General features: G+C 49.6%; 2 protein-coding genes across 3 annotated transcripts; one reads left to right on the forward strand and one right to left on the reverse strand.

Moving 5' to 3' along the window:
- Nucleotides 1-214: 214 nt before the first annotated feature.
- Nucleotides 215-9,623, forward strand: GSTZ1 (glutathione S-transferase zeta 1). Of its 2 annotated transcripts, none has more exons than XM_026048269.1 (9): nucleotides 215-264; nucleotides 4,186-4,237; nucleotides 5,109-5,176; nucleotides 5,695-5,775; nucleotides 6,236-6,361; nucleotides 6,971-7,046; nucleotides 7,852-7,904; nucleotides 8,515-8,564; nucleotides 9,242-9,623. In XM_026048269.1, the coding sequence occupies exons 1-9, from the start codon at nucleotides 241-243 to the stop codon at nucleotides 9,366-9,368; spliced, it is 657 nt and encodes a 218-aa protein (XP_025904054.1). In that variant the 5' UTR covers nucleotides 215-240; the 3' UTR covers nucleotides 9,369-9,623. The 2 variants fall into 2 exon arrangements, with proteins under 2 accessions (XP_025904054.1, XP_025904055.1); XM_026048270.1 differs by lacking the exon at nucleotides 215-264 and adding an exon at nucleotides 3,644-3,704.
- A 990-nt stretch (nucleotides 9,624-10,613) lies between these two features.
- On the reverse strand, nucleotides 10,614-18,764 carry LOC112954988 (rab9 effector protein with kelch motifs-like). The gene is made up of 13 exons (XM_026048268.1): nucleotides 18,724-18,764; nucleotides 18,306-18,482; nucleotides 17,491-17,596; nucleotides 16,812-16,934; nucleotides 16,061-16,280; nucleotides 15,664-15,687; nucleotides 14,807-14,929; nucleotides 13,616-13,803; nucleotides 12,689-12,888; nucleotides 12,277-12,368; nucleotides 11,967-12,021; nucleotides 11,145-11,242; nucleotides 10,614-11,006 (listed from the first exon to the last, which is right to left on the reverse strand). Exons 2-13 carry the CDS (start codon nucleotides 18,467-18,469, stop codon nucleotides 10,792-10,794), a joined length of 1,608 nt encoding a protein of 535 aa, XP_025904053.1. The 5' UTR covers nucleotides 18,470-18,482; nucleotides 18,724-18,764; the 3' UTR covers nucleotides 10,614-10,791.
- Between the last annotated feature and the right edge of the window lie 42 nt (nucleotides 18,765-18,806).

Genomic DNA, 18,806 nt, shown 5'->3' on the forward strand with positions numbered 1-18,806 from the left:
CGGGGCGGTCCCGCCGGCTGCCGCCGGGCCCCCCGCTGCCGCAGCGCCCCGCCGGGCGGGCCCGGCGCGGCCCCGCAGCCCCCCGCCGCCAGCGGCATCCGCGGCCCGGGCGGCGGCGGCGCTCTGCGGCGCGCAGCACCACGGGAAACGGAGTCCGGCGCGCTGCATGGCGGGAGCGGGCGGCGCGCGGGGCACGCCGGGAGTTGTAGTTCGCCGCCAGGGCCCTCGCGACAGGCCGCCATGAGCAGCGCCGCCGCCGCGCAGGTAGCGGCCGCCGCGGGGGTGCGGGCTGGCGGCGGGAGCGCCGCCGAGGGGCCGTTACGGGCGGCCGTTTGAGTCCCGCGCCCCGGGCGTGGGCAGCCCCTGCCGCCTCGTGCAGCCTCCGTGCCCGGCGCGGCGGGAGCCGCTGGGTTCGGTGCCCCCGGGGCCGCGGGAGGGACCGCAGGGCCTGCAGCCAGGGGCCAGCCCCGCCGCGCCGCCGCTCCCGGGGGTGCCCCTGCGCCGGCTTCCTCCAGGGAATGAGGGCACGGAATTCCACGCCGTGTTACATCCAGCTAACGCCTTTCAGAGCTGATGTTGCTCAGTGTGACTTGGCACATTAAGCTGTTAACAGCAGTGCCCGCTGCAGAGAGACCGAGGGCTTTGAGCAGCCCTGTCCCACTTACCCTGTTAATTTTAGTCCAGCAGATTACAAGCAGTGCCTCCCAGGCAGCGCCTGTACGGGATACAGATGTGTTTTTCCATAGGAAGCCTCCAACAGACGCTTCTTTCCCTCACATCCCACCTGGCTGTTTTTGCATGGTCTGCTGCCTTGTGTCAGACTCATAGCAGTGCTTATTGGAGTGATGGAGACTCAGCAAATAGGTGACAAGACAGTGGCTTTTTCTAGCATGTCCTGACCGTGGCCAAGGCAGAGCTGGTGTCTGGTGCCAGACGTGCTGAAATGTGTGTGAATGCTCACTGCTCGAGTCTGGAGTGCCCAGCAGCTTCCTGATCAGTAAAATGATTCCAGGAAAAAGCCTCTTCAGGAATGCACTATTGGGCTTCATGTTGATTGTGACTTCTAGATGAATTTCTGCAAACATCAAGGAATTGAGGCTTAGAGGCTCCCTAAGAAGCGTGGTCAGGGTCCCGGCACTGGGACCATCCGTGCCAAGGCTGGGCTTTAGCACAGAAGCCCAGCTGAGCCTCCTCCTCTGCTCCCTGCGCCCACCTCCCTGCAGTTCCCGGGTCCTGGGGGATCCCACAGACGAGAGGCTCCCGCAAGAGGCTCAGGACACGATGCAGTGCCTCTCCATAAGGAACCAGTGCTCCCGTGCTGAACTGGCTTGGGCCCAGATTTAACAAAAAGCCTTCAGACATCTAGGAGTGTAAAAAGTTGTAGTGCCAAGACGCTGTATACACTGCCCCTCGCATGTTTCCGCAAGGTCTCCATGCAGATGGGCTTGGCAGCGTTTCCACAAGAAAGGAGCTTCGGTTCTTGCTGGTGGGTGTCACAGGGCCTGGTCACCACAGGCCTCAAAGCAAAGGGGTTCTCTCTTTCTTGCCACCCCCAAAGCTGGTAAACCACCAGATCTTCTTGGATTAGTCATATTCATTTACTGTGATGGGAAGCTCCTATGGCAGAATCTTCAAAAGAAAGAGGGCTGGATCATTTGGGATAAGAAGTTCTCACAGTTGTATTTTTTTATTTAATCAGAATTGGTATTTAATGCCAGACTCTCCTCACCTTCATCCCTCTGCTGCTCTACTGATGCTGAAAATGAAAACAGAAGGAAAAAAGAAATCTCCATAGCTGTCCCCCCGCTAACCTGCTGGCTCCAACTGATGGAGCTTGCTGGGACTGTGCCACACGGTGCTCTAAATGGAGGCAGTTCTGCAGAACCCGGGCCATGCTCAGCTCCTCCTCGGAGAGGGTGAGCAATGGTGTCATCCTGAGGCCTGGGAAAAGAAGGCACAGAGGAGTAAAACACTGCTGCTGTCTCTGCACCGTTACTTAGCTCACTGTTTCACCCATAATCTTCCCCTCCACGGGAAGCAAAACAGCATAAATTTAAGAGATCATTCTAGGTCCTAAGCTTTGGAGTCACAGCTGGAAGTTCCTTTTAGTAAAATCTCCAGGGGCCCTGAGATGATAGAACCAAGCAATTAGCTTAACACTAATTAGATCCAAATAATAGTGCAGGCTGCAAAAACAACAGAAGCTGTAAGAGGATCAGGAGAAATGTCTCTGCCAGCTGAGAGTCCAGAGTCCAAAACACATATGGTGAAGGAAATTAATTTCAGAGCTAAAAATCAGCAGCAAGTTCTTCAGGAAAGACAAAATAATATGTACAAATTCTGTTTGTTTCTCTTTTGGTGTTTAATGCTTTAGAAGTCATGTTTTCTTGCCTTCAAGCAAGAAATGCCCTGATTCCCGAGGCAGAGGATTGAAGAAAATCAGTAAATATGTAGATATGTTGTCATCAAAAGAGTTGCCAGTACAGCCATCACTTCCTCTCTCACAAAGCATTTCTGTAGCAAAATTTGACTACGGTAATTCAGTCAAGTGCATATTTCACAGAATCACAGAATGGTTGAGGTTGGAAGGAGCCTCTAGAGATCACCTTGTCCAACCCCCTGCTCCAGCAGGCACACCCAGAGCACGGGGCACAGGGCGGCATCCAGGTGGGGTTGGAAGATCTCCAGAGAAGGAGACTCCACAGCCTCCCTGGGCAGCCTGTGCCAGGGCTCTGGCACCCTCACAGCAAAGAAGTTCCTCCTCACATGCAGATGGAATTTCGTGTGTTTCAACTCGTACCCGTTACCCCTTGTCCTGTCACTGGCCACCATGGAGAAGAGCTTGGCCCCTTCCTCCCTGCATTCACCCTTCGGGTATTTATATGTATTAATCAGATCCCCTCTTATTAATATGTATTTATTTCAAGCTATTTGAATTAATATAAGCTGTAAGAGAGACATCTGTGTTTACCAAGTGAACTGGAGCATGGAAGTCCTTGGGGCATGTGTCATTTTCTGTTGACAGGCTGTGTGTCGATGAGCAAATCCCTGCCTTTCTCTGCCCTCCTGTTACAATTTTTCTGTTTTGGGAGGTGGGCACACAGGGCTCCCTCGGTGCTTTGGGATCCAGAGGAGGAAGGAAAGACCTGACTACTGGTTTGTTGAGAAAGATGCAGGTGCTGTTTGCAGTGAGGGTGGTGTTTTGCTCGGAGCTGGGCGGGAGGAGGCTGCTCCTGAGGAGGCGAGGGCTGCAGGCCCCACAGTCCTCCCTGCGAAGGCAGCCCCAGTCCAGGGAGCTGCCTGTCCTTCCCTAGGGAAACAGAAGTTCTTTCAGTTTCCTTGTCATGTTCCTCACAGCTGCATTCCTGCTTTGGCTACTGAGAAGAGCATGACTAGGTATTTTATTCATTCTGGACAAAAAGATGGAGAAATAAATGATTACTAAATATGATTCCACCCTCAAAGGTGTGATACCTGAGCTGGGGCTGCAACGGATGCGGATGCAGCTAAACACAGCCACTCAGCTGCTGGCATCCAGCTCTGTTTGCTATGTGTTCTGGACAGGGATATGGGGGCATGGTCCATTTCTCATTGGCTTCAGGAGAAAAGCCTTCCCCCACACCCCATCTGTGTTTAAAGGGCAAGGACACGGTGGTTCTAGTCTCAGCAGGGGATTGCACACATAGACCATGGCGTCTGAAAAGGTGAGACCTTGCATGGGGTGGAAGTGGCTGAGGAAGCTGCCCCGGTGCCGGAGCTCAGGTGGAGCAGAGGCCCCGGCCCTCACCTGCAGGAACAGCGGTGCCTCCGCACTGCAAAGGGCCTTGCCGGGCTGGAAAAGATGGTGCAGAACACCCTGATCCTCAGTGCAGCTGCTTGGTGTGACAGGGCAGAAGATGGCAACATCAGACAGTGACAAAGAGGGGAGCCTTGGAGGAAGGTGTTTCAGCACAGCCTGCATGCTGCTGAGGACAGCAGATGTGACCAATATTCAGAGGACAGCATGAAAAATAGTGCTATGGAACGGACACTTAAATGGTCACTTTGAAAAGGGGAGTTTTCCCATAAGACCTTGATCTCCTGTATCATACAGTTCCTGAAATGCTTTCTTTTCACGCTGTGTGATCCTTAAAAATCTCTGGTGTTCCCACAATGAAATCACCTGTTCTGTCTTTCTTTTCTCAGCCGATACTTTACAGCTATTTTCGAAGTTCCTGCTCTTGGAGAGTGAGAATTGGTAAGATCCAGTTTCGATGCCTGTTTCACTCTTATTGCAGCACCCTCTCCTTCAGTAACCCAATTACTCAGTGACTTATTAAAAGAGAAATCAGCAAACATGAACCTCAAACAGTGCTCTGCCCTTCCTCCAGCTCTCCTGGAGTGGGGAGGAAGGGAATAACTACCACAGCTCACCTAGAGCTGAGGGAAGGGCGAGGAAAACAGCTTAATGGGAAGCTGAGGATATTTCCTGTAGCTGTTTGAAATTCAAGTAGCAGTGGGAATGGGAACCTGCTGAGGAGAAGGGGGCTACACTGTTGGGGCAAAATTCTCCCCAGTTAGGCAAAACTCCATGAGAAGCAGCTGAATCCTTTCCTGTGGACAAACCTCCCATGAAAGGCTTTGAACGATTTTTCCCTCCCCTTGGTGCATTTTACAGATTGTCTCTGCAGCTAGTTAGAATTGCTGCTTTTGCAAATCCAGCATGATGCAGATGGCTGTTTCTCCTAGTCCTACACTCTCTGCTTGTACAGATACTGCCTCAAACTGTGGTACTGGGTCTTAAGAGCCAGCAGAGCTGGGCATGGTCACTGCGCGAGCTGAGAAAATCTCTCCAGGAAGGTTTTGCTCTGAGCACAGAGCCCCTCAGGAGGAGCTGTGCAGCACAGGGCAACACAGCTTGTTTTGAACAGCTGCTTTTGCCAGGGCTGACCCTTGATGCCTTGGTCCATCCTCTCAGAAGACACAAGTCCCCTCTCTTGAGAGATAAGTCTTTTTTACAGATGGCCTTTTTTTCAAAGGGAGAGGTAACATCTCCTTGAACTCTTTTCTAAAAAATTGAACTTGGTCTCAGCCTGCCTGTCTGAAGCTGTGCATTGTGTTCCCCCCAGCACTGGCTCTCAAAGGAATTGCCTATAACCAGGTGCCAGTGAACCTGCTGAAGGATGGGGGGCAGCAGGTAAGGATGCCTCCACCGCTCGTCTTTCTGGGGGACATGAATGCAGGATCATTAGGAGAACAGGGATGCGCACTAGAAAGTTGAAGTCACTGAATTCCTCACTGCCTCTTGGTAACTACTTGTTACTTTCAACAGGCTTCTCCCTCCTGATAAGTCTTCTCATGGGGGCCATAGCTGGGAGTCATGGCGTGGGTAGTACCATTCAACGTGGTGTGTAACTACGAGAGTGCTGGGGAACTACAGTACTAATTGAGACACTGCCACAGTACCAGCCACTTCAAACTTTGTTTTACTGTTTATCAAGAGGCAAGGCAGTCTCTCCTTGCATAGAGATCCCAGAGTCCCAGTGGCAGCTTGCAGAGCAGGCTAATAACACAACATAACTTCCTGGAAAAGGTAATGGAGAGAAAGGGAGAGCTGGGTTTAAAAAAAAATGAATGAGAGATTCTAGGGAAAGAAAATGAGGAAAAGGAAAAAATTCTGGTTGCAATAGAATAATCTCAAGTTTGTTTCCCCAGCATTCTGCTGAATACAAGACTCTGAATCCAATGCAGCAAGTTCCAACCTTGAAAATTGATGGCATCACCATTTCTCAGTCGGTGAGTTACCTGATACATCTTAACCATCATTCCAAACTGCTGTGCGGACAGGAAAGCCTTTGCTCCATCTCTTCCCCCAGAGCACCAGATTTGTGCATTAGAGAACAGATGGTATTTGTGACAACGAGAACAATTCTACCTGAGGTCAGAAATAGCATGTACTCCATGCTGAGAAACTGCTGTCAGGCATTCTGCTTAGCCTTGGTTCAAAACCCCACCTTTTATTGAGCAGTTTGCAACGTCTTAGATGGCTGTACCATGGTTTGTCTTAAATCACTGCTGGGCTAAACTACAAGGTCTCAAGCAGCTATCGAAGAGGATATTCTGTGTCTTAGATTGATAACAGCTTCTATTCAAAAGCAGTTGTTTTCTTTTGGACCAATTAGGACCTATGTATTTAGGCCATATATTTTTATTCCACTCTCCAAAACCATTCTCCTTATGTCTTTATTCATTGCAGCTAGCTATAATTCATTACCTAGAAGAAACCCAGCCTAACCCCAGGCTCCTGCCCCAAGATCTAAAGAAAAGAGCCCAAGTCAGAATGATCTCGGATCACATCGTCTCCGGCATTCAGCCACTTCAGGTACTGCTTCTCATATCCATGCAAATAAGAAAACAGTATAGGTTTCCAGCAGTTTGTGACCTAAATTGTGTTAGCAGATGAAATCTATGCTTAATCTAACACCCTAGTGAAAAGAATACCTATTTCCTACAAGAAAAATCTATAGGACCTCAAGATTCTTTCCAGAACCAGCTTAACCCATAGTTTTTCACTGCAAGGCTTAGAATATTTCAAGAGCACAAGACAGAATGATTCACATCAGGAATTACAGCACAGGAAGATGCTGTAATAGAAGGACAAGAACAGGTTGCCCAGAGAGACTATGGAGTCTCCACCCTTGGATACGTTCAAAACCTGACTGGATGCGTCTTGGTCAGCCTGCTGCAGCTGACGCTGCTCTGAGCAGAGGGGTTGGATCAAATGATCTCCAGAGGTCCCTTTGAACCCTAATACTCTGACAGTTCCAGGAGAGAGATAGAGCCAGGTAAATGGTTCTTTCAGTGAGGATGGATCAAGGCTAACCCAGAAGGCTGAGCCCCTCCTAGTCTCCCCTCTCCCCATTCTAGTGAGGCATTAGCAAGCTGCAGCTCACAGCAGTCGGTCTAACCTGCAGATCATTCACTTTGGCAGAACCTGAGTGTCCTGGAACGAGTCGGGGAGAAAAAAATGGAATGGGCTCAGCACTGCATCAAGTCTGGCTTCCAAGGTGAGTGCCACATCTGAGGCAATCAGCACTTTGACTGACTGTTCAAAACTGTGGGACTGCATGCTGTGTCACTGGGCTCCTACTTTGTCCTCAAACAGAACAAGAGGCCTTTCTAGGCTGGTATGTTGGTCCTGTCGTGTTGGAAAGACAGGCTCTCCCTGTCCAGAGAAGCTTGTCCACATGCAGTGCTGCTGCTGTGTATCAAAGAGGAAAAGCCCAGAACACCATTATATTGAAGCATGAAGACTGACAACACTCCTTTCCTCCCTACTGCTTCCAGGCTACTGCCTTTTGCACTTAAGTTCCTATATTAATATACTTTTGCCTTAAGCCAAAAGAATCCTGTCTCTTGGCAGAATTCCTCCAGAATCTAGCAAATAGCAAAACATTTCTTTGTGTCCTTGTGAAAATTAGGGTGCTTTTCCACAAAACCCTTTCCCTGCTATGTGCTGGAATGGCAGATCCAACTTTGCTTATGGACAGACACAAGCTAACTGCACCTTTATACTCCTCCACACTCCTCCACTGCTGCATTGGTTGAAGCAGCTAAAATCATCCCAGGTCCCACATGCTCAGTCAATCCTAAAGATTCCATAATCTTTTTGTGATAAGATTTCTGTTCTTTCTCAGTTCTGATTCAGATTGCTGCTCTTCTTGCCTACCAGCTCAGCATTGAAAGACTCTTGTTCAAATTCCCACCTTCAGAGATGTTTAGCATCCCCCCATCCCCACATGCAGCTTTCATTAAGCCTTGGAAATGAGTTTCCTGTGCCTGATCCCCATGTTCCATGTGCTCTCTTGGCAGCGCTGGAGCAGATTCTGCAGCACACTGCTGGGCGCTACTGTGTGGGCAATGAGGTAAGTAGCTGAGTGTCACACACCACTGCAGAACCAGAAACCTCTGCATCTTCCAGAGGTAACTGTGGAGACAGACTCCATCCTATGCCTGGAGTTGCATGCTGTGGCCTCTCCACTAAGAAAGCAGCTGCATGGATTCTACTTGGGCCATTATTGGCTTTCAGATAGTTATGGGATCTTTCCTTGTCCCTGCCTGTAATCTGCTGAGGGCCAGATTGTACAGCTAGGATCTGGAACCTGACTGGCACCAGAGGATGTGATAACAGATTAAATACCTTTCATCCTCATGAGATTTGGAGTTCTAAGTCACCCCTCAATAGCGCCAAAGCTTAGTTTAAAACAGGGTCAATTCTAAGCTCTTGGACCTTTGGACACGTTGTCTCATTTTTCTGATCTATTTCTCCAACTTCAACATGGACATACTTCAAAATAGGGAGAGATCATACACGAGACATTTTGACCTTTTCCACTCTAGAAGCCATTAAAAAGCTCTGTAAAGAAAACAACAACACAAACCTGACTGTTGTGCTATCAAAGGCTGTGGCTACAGTGAGGGGTGGAGGGGACAGGCTCTGGATGATTTTAACCTCTTTTCTATGCTCCATTTCAGGTGTCCATGGCTGACTTGTGCTTGGTGCCTCAAGTTTTCAATGCTGAAAGGTAATTAAGGCTAAGCTTGATGTGCATTTCAGCACATCCCTATGTGGAAGCTATCCTATGTGCTGGGCTGTTAAAGCTGACCTTTCCTCTGCTGTTCCTTGCACTTGGTAGGAACACATCCTTCCTGCATGCTCTGTCCCATTATAGATTATTCTCTGTGTCTTCTTCTTTGTCCTAAATACTGCATCTTTTGAAGGATCTCAGGAAAAAGAAGCTGAACAGTCTTCCCAGAGGCTCCAGGACTGAAAGCTAATCTGTCCCTTCAAAAACTAAGGCTGTCCACGCTCCACATCTTCTCTCCCCTTTGCTCTGTGTTTACACTGCAGACAGAGGGGAAAGAGCAATAGGACTGTATTTGTAGAGAACACAAACCTGAGGATGCAGGAAGGGTCTGTGTAATTCCCACATCATCATTGTTGAGGGAGAAAGCACAGCGCAATCTTACTGTATGCTGAACTATGCATAAAAGCCTAGTGAAGACATACAAGCTAACTAGGCTTTCTTCTAGCTTTTTATTTTTAAACTTAGAAAAATGTACCTTTCTCTTAATGCAAAGATACCCCAACCTGTGAGATTCTGCCATACTGGGCAGATACAGCACAGTGCTTTGCCCTAACAGGCACTGCTGCAGTGGCTGTCCAGCTGTGAGTCCCTGATAAATTCTTCATCTTTTGCAGATACAAAGTGGACCTGGCTCCATATCCCACAATCATGAGAATCAACAAAGCTCTGCTAGAGCTGGAGGCATTCAAAGTCAGCCACCCAGCCCGGCAGCCAGACACCCCTGCAGAACTGCGAGCTTAAAGCTCTTTTACCCACTAAATCAAGAGCACTGGGACAGCAATGAGGACACGAGCTAAAGGCTGAACAGGATTTAGGTGCCAGCAGGAAATATTCATGTATCATTATCATGTGGGGAGAGGAAGGAGTGAGGGAGAGCCCTATTGTTCCAGAAGGAACCTGAATGATTCAAAAAAGTGATCACTGTGCTGGTAAGATTGCAGCTACTTCAGACTGTATTTCTATAAGTATTTCTATTTCATATCCCTCCATGAAACAGATTAAAGCTGAAGCATCCACAAATATCAGTAGACCCTTTTGTATAGTTTCAGGCTGGGAATTGTAGCCAAAAACATCTCTGGGACATCTAGCCAATTCCAGACTCCCCTCAGAGGCTTCTCCTTTCCACCGGCCATGGAAAGAGCATTGGGACAACTGTGCAGTGTGCTGCTCACCCAGAAAGGCTGCTTGTCCTTGCACCTGCAGCAGAGCTATGGCAAAATTATCAATGCTGTGGTTCTAAACAATATGGGAGAGGTGCTGACAGAAAAGGCTACTGTTGGACATGTTTGTTTTTGCAAGAGCAAGCTGTTAGCAACTCTGCCACCCCTTGCCGTGATAGGAAAATTACTATTTGGAACATCCAGTTTGTACCCCTTCCCTTTGTCCAGCAGCCACCTCCCAGAATTACTAAATGGAGCAAAGACAGGGGATCAAGCCACACCAAGAAAAGACAACCACCCTACACTGAAAACAATGGTGTTTTCTACCTTTTTCTATCCTCAGACTCTGCACTAGGTGCTTTCCTAGCCCTCAGCTGCAGACCATTTCCCAAGGAAACCCTACCCCGGCTTCCCTTTAGGCCAGAACCATGCTGGAACTTGGGAGGAACTCCCAAGTGGCAGCAAGCAAATCCCATTCCACTCATCCTAAATGAAACTAAACACCAGAGTTACCTTCACAGCTTAAGGCACCCTGGGACGCCAGCCCAAGAATCTGAAGGGCAAGAAGGGAAACCAAAAACCTATGACTGAGGAAGAGCTTCTTTCCTGTGAGGGTGACAGAGCCCTGGAACAGGCTACCCGAGGAGGTTGTGGAGTCTCCTTCCCTGGAGATCTTTAAAACCCACCTGGATGCCACCCTGTGCCACGTGCTCTAGGTGTCCCTGCTGGAGCAGGGGGGGCTGGATGAGGTGATCCAGATGCCAAGCTGGGAATATGGGAGGGAATTTCTGCCACACTGATGCTGTATATCCAGCAGACCCAAGAGGGAAATACAGTATTCATTAAGGTATTACAAACACTGGCCTCTTACACAGAGGATGGCATTCACTTTGAAATAGAAGCTTGGACTGTCGGGTTGCTTAGATTAATTTATTGCCATCCTTGCCTGTATTTACCCCAGCAAAGAACCTTTGCTGTTTCAGACTTATTCTCAGACCTCTGCATTATTCTAGATCCAAGTGGATCTTGACTGTGCTGTTGTAGAAGGTCCCAGCACAGTTGGAGCCTCCAAAGACCAACACTGTATGCAGGTTATGCTTGTCCTTGTTCTCCTTGTCCACATCCTTCAGGTGAGCAGGAGTCATGTCAAGCAATGTGTGGCCAGCTCGGGGCAGGGAGCAGAGGTCATGGTGCATCAACGCGCTCCACGTAAGGGTGTCTGAAGCAGAAAGGAGCTATTAGTACTCCATCCTCCATGGAAGGTATGAACCAAATGGATGAGCCAAGGTGTTCAGAAACACCATTGTCACCCAAGAGCCACCTTCAGGTGTGCAAATTAGGATGGGGAGCCACTCACCTAGGTGGAAAACATACACATCCTGTAGGGCACCCTTGGCATTGCAGCCTCCACTGATCAGAACCTTCTGGTCCGACACAGCCATAGCAGCATGGAAACTAGGACCAAGACAAGGGCTAATGGTGACTACAGCAACTGCTGGGGTTGCCTCATCCTCCTCAAGGAGCAATGGGCAGAGGCAGATTTCCCCAGCAGGCTGGGGGCTCAACCTGATGAATAGAAGTTAGGGTCTCCTCTTCTGCCCTGACTTCCTGAATAATCCTAGAAGTGCTGTCTGCTTCTCTGTACAAGTCAGGTCATAAACACAAAGAGCACCTCGCTACCTCAGAAGTAGTTATCACAACATCTGTGCCTTGCTCTGTGTGGAGAGATAGCAGGCTAGGTGGGCTTTGGTTTGATACTTTTTGGGTTCGTTACTTGTGTTTTCTAGTGGGCAACTATCTATCTTTGGGGACAGCAGTCAAGAGATTCTTCCTCTCTGTGCATCTGTTACACTCAAGGTATAACATAACAGCATAAGATAATGAGTGGAAGGAAAAAAAAAACCCCAAATATAATCCACTGACGCACCAGATAACTTCCCCTAGTCTGAGGGAGCAGATTTACAAGGATTCTAAGGGGTTGAAACCCTATAAACTTTAGAAGCAGCAAGCAGCTACAGCACAGAATTTTCAGTCCCACAACAGAGGGACCACCCACTGCCTTTGTAATAGTGGGGCAGAGACTTGCAACTGGGTCTGAAAGGTGCCTGTGATCAAACACAGCCTCAGAGAGGTACCTCAAAGGACGAGGAGAGCTCCTGGCCCTGCAACAGTATCTTACCAGCGTGCAGAAGGCTGTCCTGCAAGGACAGGGACTGGTGTGTACTCCATGAAACCTGGTAGTAGGGGAAAAGAAAAGTTAAACACCCATGTGGCACTTTCTGCAGTATTTTGCAGCCTCATAACTACTATTATTATTTACCCATTCCCTCCCCTCTTGCCTCCAGAAAGGGTCCATTCGCACCACAGTTTTCCATCTAGTCATGTCTTCTACAACATTATTGTTACATTCGCATCCCACATGCCCCATTCCTCACTCCTCAACTCAGAATGTGCCTTCCAAAGCAGCCTCCTGGCTCAGACTTTCTTACCGAGATCCAAGACGTGCATGTCACTGAGGTAGATAGAGGTCCTCTGACCTCCAAAAATTAGCAGCTTGTTCCCCAGTAGAGTAGCTGAATGCCTGGGTAGAGAAGAAGAGAATGAACAAAGCATATTCATTAACTTTGGAACTGACTTTTTTTTTTCTCCCTCCTCTTATTAATTTGGTTTCTGCTAATGGGCTCAACAATTGCAGTTTACACACGCCTCTATCCTCAACTACTACAGCTCAAGATAGATTTTCAGCAAGATTTCTGACGAGAAGCCCTAGAAGTTACATCTCATCTTAAGGCACGGATTGTGGAAAACAATCAGTATTTAGGAAGCTGCACTGGGGTGCAAGGAAAGGTAGGAAGAGGTTTCCTACTTTATCTTTGAGGGCTGGAAAAAGAGCACTCTCACCCGAGTCTAGGAAGAGGCTTCTCCCCTTCCAAGATGGGCTGGTACCAAATTTCATACTCTGGATTGAAGACATAGAGTGCATTGCTGCAGGGTCCAAGGGCCAGTGACGCCGTTCTGGGGAGAGCCCCCCCAAAAACAAAGAGCTCCTTGCGGTAGATGATGGCACTGTGGTAGGCTAGCACTGGCATTCTCCCTTTAGCCTGGGAAAAGTACAACACAAGAAAGAAGTGCATTAATTGCTGTGTGACCCACAGGACAGGTGCCCACACCACACAGTGAGTTCAGCAAGTCTTGATCTTCTCTTCCTTGGCCTCCCAGGCAGATCTCTGCAACACAGGCAGTGTGTCCTTCGCACACCCTGCACTACAACAGTGCTCTGACCAGAGCATGGAGTAAAGCTGCTATTCCAACTGGCTCAGCAGACAGAGAGAAACAAGATCTCATCCCACAGTAATTCTGTAAGAGCAAAAAGATGGATAACCCCTAGCTGATGGGGTCCACAGCAAGGACTAGAGGGGCAAACTGAAGAGCTCAGAGATCTGCTATGCTCACAGCAGCCCCCTGACCTGAGGCCACCAGTTCTTTCCCTCAACATCCAGTGCAGCTCTCAACAGCATCATACAGAACTAGCATTTCTCCTTCTGCCACTTGTACAGTGTCTCACCCTGCAGCAACCAGTTATTTCAGCTTGCTCCATTCATTCTAGACACAGCACCTGGTTACCACCAAGCTTATGGCCTTTCAACATAGTTGGCTATGACATACATAAGAAGGCCATACAGCCCAGGGCAGCAAGAGTAGAACAAGACTGCTGGAGTAAAGATAAAGGCACATCCATGGTCCAAGGAAATCTAACTGTTCCTCAAGAGCAAGGCAGACCCTCCCACCCTTGCCATGCTTTTATCTTAGAAGAGCTGCAATACTTACAGCCACAAGGAGCCATTTCCAAGCGACCGTGTCCAGGATGTAGATGCTGCTGTAGTCCTTGTCCTCCTTTATGCCCCCAAAGATGTAGATGCGCCCGGTGTCTGGGTCATAGGTAGCAGTGTGGCCGCGCAAGCCTGAGGGCACGGCATCTCCTAGCTGGAAATCCACTGGAAACCAGAAATCGCTGTCTGGGAGCAACGCCAGACAGATGGTGAGAGCGAGTCCAAAAATCCTCTTGATTTCTTTAGAATCCTCTCAATTTCTCTATGGCATGAAGTCTTTATTGAAACCTTTCTGCCTTCATCACCTCAATTCAGAGGTGGAGGAGATTAGCAATGCTTTTGTGGGAAGAGTAAAAAGGGCTGCTAACGAGCAGAGGGAGAGTAAAGTGGGAGAGATTATCAGTGAGGTGCAGAAAGCAGCAGGGCACTGAATGGTACCTCACACTTCTCCATCTGTCATCACACACAGACTGCAAGCTGTGTGATTGCTTCGGTCCCTTAAAAATCAACCAGTTCTTCCCAGAACCTCTCACTTAGCTCCCCGAGGGCTTTCACATACAGCCCAACAGCCTCATGCAGCACCCCATACTGTCAGCTGAGCATGGGGCAGCACCTGTGGATGCACAGGGACCAGGAAGATCAATAAAGAGCAGAAATGCAGAAAGGGAAAGGACAAGAGAAGATGGAAGTGGTTAAAAAGAAAGGCATCTGAAACTTGATAAGGTTACAGCTGAGTGACTCACAACAAAGAAAAATCCATCCAGCACCTGTCCCAGCTGAGAGATCAGGACACATGGTCATACTGGGCCAGCAGATGTCAGAAATCAGCCCTGGGGCGGGGTGGGTATCAAGGTTACTCCATAAGCATGGACTTTTCCCCTTCCCTAGCCTGTTCCTTTAGAATAGGAGACCAATCCTTTCACCAGGGCACTGCACAGTCAAGCTGCCCAAGGGGCACAGCACAGTAGCCAAACAACAGGAAGAAATTGCAGATTCCCGTACCCAACACATCAGGCACCTCCCTGGTGGCACATCAGCCACCACCAGCTATTGCCCAGGAATGATGGTGCTGGGAGGAGCAACCCCTTTGTTGGCCCCTCTCCCCTGTGCAGACCCTGGAGGGCTCCCTGCCACCACGTTGTCCTTGCGTCCTGTGCCCCCTTGCCTCAGTCAGCTCTGAACTCCTCACCAGTTTCCATTTTCCAGAGCACATCCTTGCAGGACTGCTGGCTGGCACCTTCTCCGCCGATCAGAACAGCCGTTCCCGGGTCACTGAGGCACATGGCATGGCACCATCGCGGGCTGGGACTGCCTGCGGAAGGGGAGAGCACAGGGCAGTGAGCAGCAGCAAGACAGACACCCCTTTCCCTCACTGCAAAGGAGAACAAGGCAGCTGGGAGCTCAAAGGGAGGAATGGGAAGGCAAAGGCACTGGGCCCCTTCGCTCTGGGGTGGCAGTGACCAGGGCTCCCTGAGGAACATTTTCTGTGGTTTGGGGGAATAACTGCAGTACCATCAGAGTCATCACTAACACAGGGAGCCAGCAGAGTCACCTGGCTGCCTGCAGGACACGGAGGCTCCCACCTCAGCGAGAGGCGGGCGCGGGCAGCCTGGGATCCCATTAACTCTCCCACAAGAGATCTCCCAGCTGTGGGGCATCCCCTGGCATTACTCCTACCTTTGAGAGCACAGGGGAGGGCTGGCAAGTAACAGCTTGTCAGTGCCTGAGACACAGCAACCAGAAGCCTGGAGCTGACTCAAAGGCATTCCTCCCACCACTCTGTTCCTTTCATGTCCCAGCTGGCAGGGCAAACTAGAAAAGACTTTTATTAAAATCTGTCCTACATTCCCTTCAGAAGACCATGCACCTGCAGGTGTGGCTCTACTGGAGAGCTTGGCAGCACTGGAAATACATACACTGGGGAAATTATATGGACAGGACATTACCCATAACCTGAATTCTGTTCTTGATCACTGGGGAGATAAAGGATCGAGCATGAGAGGCCTGTGACATCAAAGTGAATGGCATTACTGAGTGGCTCCTCACCTTGCAACTCCTCAACCGCCAGATCTGCAGAGGAAAACATAGATAGAGTCCTGTAAACAAAGCAGCAAACAGACACATCCCAGGAAAGTGCTGAGCTTTGTGACTTACGAGCCTTTTAGCCTTCTACCATCCCCTAGCACTAAAATACTTCACAGTAACAAACACAGTGCAAGACTCAGAAGTCTGCAGAAGTTTCATCAGAGGAGACACAGAAGACAGATGAGAACAGGACTTGGTTCCTCAGGCTGCCATTGTGCTGCCACTATTGTATTTCACCTCTCTGATGAGAAATAGCCCATTCCCAGGGGAGTTCACAAAGAAACATACTGGGATGCCATTGCCCAGCAGCAGCACTGACAAAACACTGTAAAAGCTTCCTGCAAGCTGCCAGAGTTACCTTCCTCATCAAGTTCTCTCTCAGATGCTCTGGGTTCAAATAAAACCTTCCTGGGCTTCCTCAGCTGCACAGGACTCCTTCTCCAGGACTCATGGGGCTCTGCATTGCCAGGTGGTGACTTGAGGGCACAGAGCACCAGTGGTTTTCTCAGTGGTGCAGCAAAGTCCTTCCTCCCAGGCCTGGAAACTACAGCAGTCATCTCAGAGCTCTGATTTTTAACCTAAGACAACAGTTTCAGTCAAATCACCTCTGAAAAAAACCAGCCATTTTCTATAACTCAAACCTCAAGGAACCCCCTCTCCCCCAGAGCTGAGATGCCCTGAGGCTACAGTGAGTCTATTTCTGGGACAGAGACTAGTTTCACACGGCAACTTTGAGGCTTGCCTTTCTGCCAAGCCTGAGGGGCCAGCAGGCCAGCAACACCAGCTGCCACCGCCGCCGCCTCGTGCCCAGCCATGCTCTGCTCGCAGGCTGCTGACTGCAGCGTGCACAGCTAGTGTGAGGGCAGAAACGGCCACCTGGGCTAGGGGGAACCAGCACCATGAGCCATATCCCCCAGGGCTGGTAAACCCAACCCTTCCAAAGGGATTTCCACAGAGAGTAAAACTAACCAGAAATGAATGTTTAACTCCCCAACCTGCTTAGTTGTGTCTCCACTAAGAGACTAGCACTTCTGCTAGACACAAACTGAGCAGCTAAAGGCAGGGCAGGGGATAGTAAGGACGGGCTGAAACAGTGGTGTTCCACGCACCGCAGGAGAGTCCTCCAGGTCCTGGCTGAGGGACACGTCGTCTGCTGGGAGCACTGGTGACGGGATAGTGTCCGGCACTAGGAACGGGTGGGTGGGGGTACTGCTGGAGAGGCCTCTGAGCAGCTGCAGCAGAAACAGAGACAGGCAACATGAGACTAGAAGGACACGCACTGGCCTCTCCCCTGCAAAGGGGGCACAGAAAGATGTAGGGCTAGGGGCAGACCCCCTGCAAGGCAGTAACCCAGGTGTCCAGCACCAGAGTATTTTACACAGAAAATCAAAGGCAGACACTGAAAGATGCTAATCCGAGGGTTCCTGAACATGGTAAAACAATTGTTCTGGTAGTACAGTTCAAGGGCCCCTCTCTGCTGCATATCTCACACAAAAACTAGAAGAAAAAAAAATAAAAAAAAACCCAACAATAAAATGTGTTTTGGCAAAGCTGTGTTTAGGGAATGGGACTGGAACATGAAAGAATGATAAGTTAGGCACAGATATGCATTAAAAGACCTGTGTGAATTGGCTCTGCATTAAAGTAGAACCAGATGGGATTTGGGGTGTTTTACAGTTTTACACCTCAGAACCAACAAAGCTGGAGTGATCTGGAACCAAGACCAGAAACAGCTAGAGGTTTTTGGTGGTGGTTTTTTTTTTTTTTTTTTTTTTCCCTGTCTTTTACCTGCCCATTGACAGTAAGGACAAGCTTCACAGAGCTGCCTTTGTCCATGTCCTTCAACGAGGCCATGAAAATGTCCGTCCTCCAGTCACCTTCCCAAACTAGTGACCTGCAGGGAGACCATCAATTTTTCAGCCTACAAGAAAGACTGGAAAGGGAAGAATTCCTGCATCCACATTAGCTGGGAACACCCTAAGCAAAAAAGATTCTGCCCTGAAAAAAAGTGAAAACATCACAAGAAGCTATAAAACAACATTCATAATGTGTGTAAATACAGTCACATAAAATAGAATCAGCTCAGATTCGTCCTGCTCCCTATGCATTGTGAGGGAAAAACTGGTCTGGAGAATTCCTTCATACTATAAAAAAACAAGAAAGTTTTCTACATTCCCTCTTCAACAAAACGTCACACTATGCAATTAAATAAGGTTTTCTTATTCCAAATAGATTCTCCCATAGGATTTTTGATAGTTTTAACGTAAACCATGCATCTGTAGCATTTGGTTATGCCCCGGAGTCCTGCTGCACTTTCCCTTCATGCAGTCCCACGGGCTGTCTCTGGCCTCATAAAGCCCAGAAGGGAAAGGATAGGTCAGAAAGGCTGTTTCTCAGGTTGACCTCTTCCAAGATCAGCTCTGCTTACAAAAAAATCATTTCATCTTCCACAAAACTGGATGTTTTGCACCAGCTCCACTAGCCCACCACTGGCAGAAGGACTAATAGATGTGTTTTAGGAAGACAGCACCAGAACCGAGGACTTTGGCAGCCCGCAGCGCTTTCCAAATGCCACCACGAGGAGATCCGACGGCAGCTGCTACCTGCGGGAGGGCTCCAGCCTGCCAATCCTTTGCGGCTTGATGTCCCCCGCCACGTGCACATCCACAGCGATGCTCGTGTCCGGCGAGTAACAGCTCCAGTCCCCCAGGCCAAACACCACCAGCTGCCTGGGCAGCGGTACGGGCAGCCACGTCTGGTAACCCATCTTGCTGGAGTGGCTGAGAGAGGAGAAAAAAGGACTCCCAAGAAACAGTGAAGAAGTGAAGGTCCAGAAATAAAAATAATAAATATTAAAAAAAGATTAAAATCATTTTTTTCTGGTTTCCACATGAGGGCCATGACAAGACCGTGCTGCATTTAAGGAGGGGACGGACCCCGTTGACCAGAGGGAGGGCGGCGGTGGCAGCAGCGACGGCCCCGCTGGGGCTGCCCCCTCGGGCCGGGCCGGGCCGGGCGCACCTGAGGAGCCTGCGCGGCGGCTCGGGCAGGGCGCCCAGCACGTAGAAGGCGAGCGCGCCGTCCCGGGCGGCGGCGGCGCCCCG

Source organism: Nothoprocta perdicaria, unplaced genomic scaffold (assembly GCF_003342845.1).
Source record: "Nothoprocta perdicaria isolate Ctin4 unplaced genomic scaffold, notPer1 scaffold_53, whole genome shotgun sequence".
Classification (NCBI taxonomy): domain Eukaryota; kingdom Metazoa; phylum Chordata; class Aves; order Tinamiformes; family Tinamidae; genus Nothoprocta; species Nothoprocta perdicaria.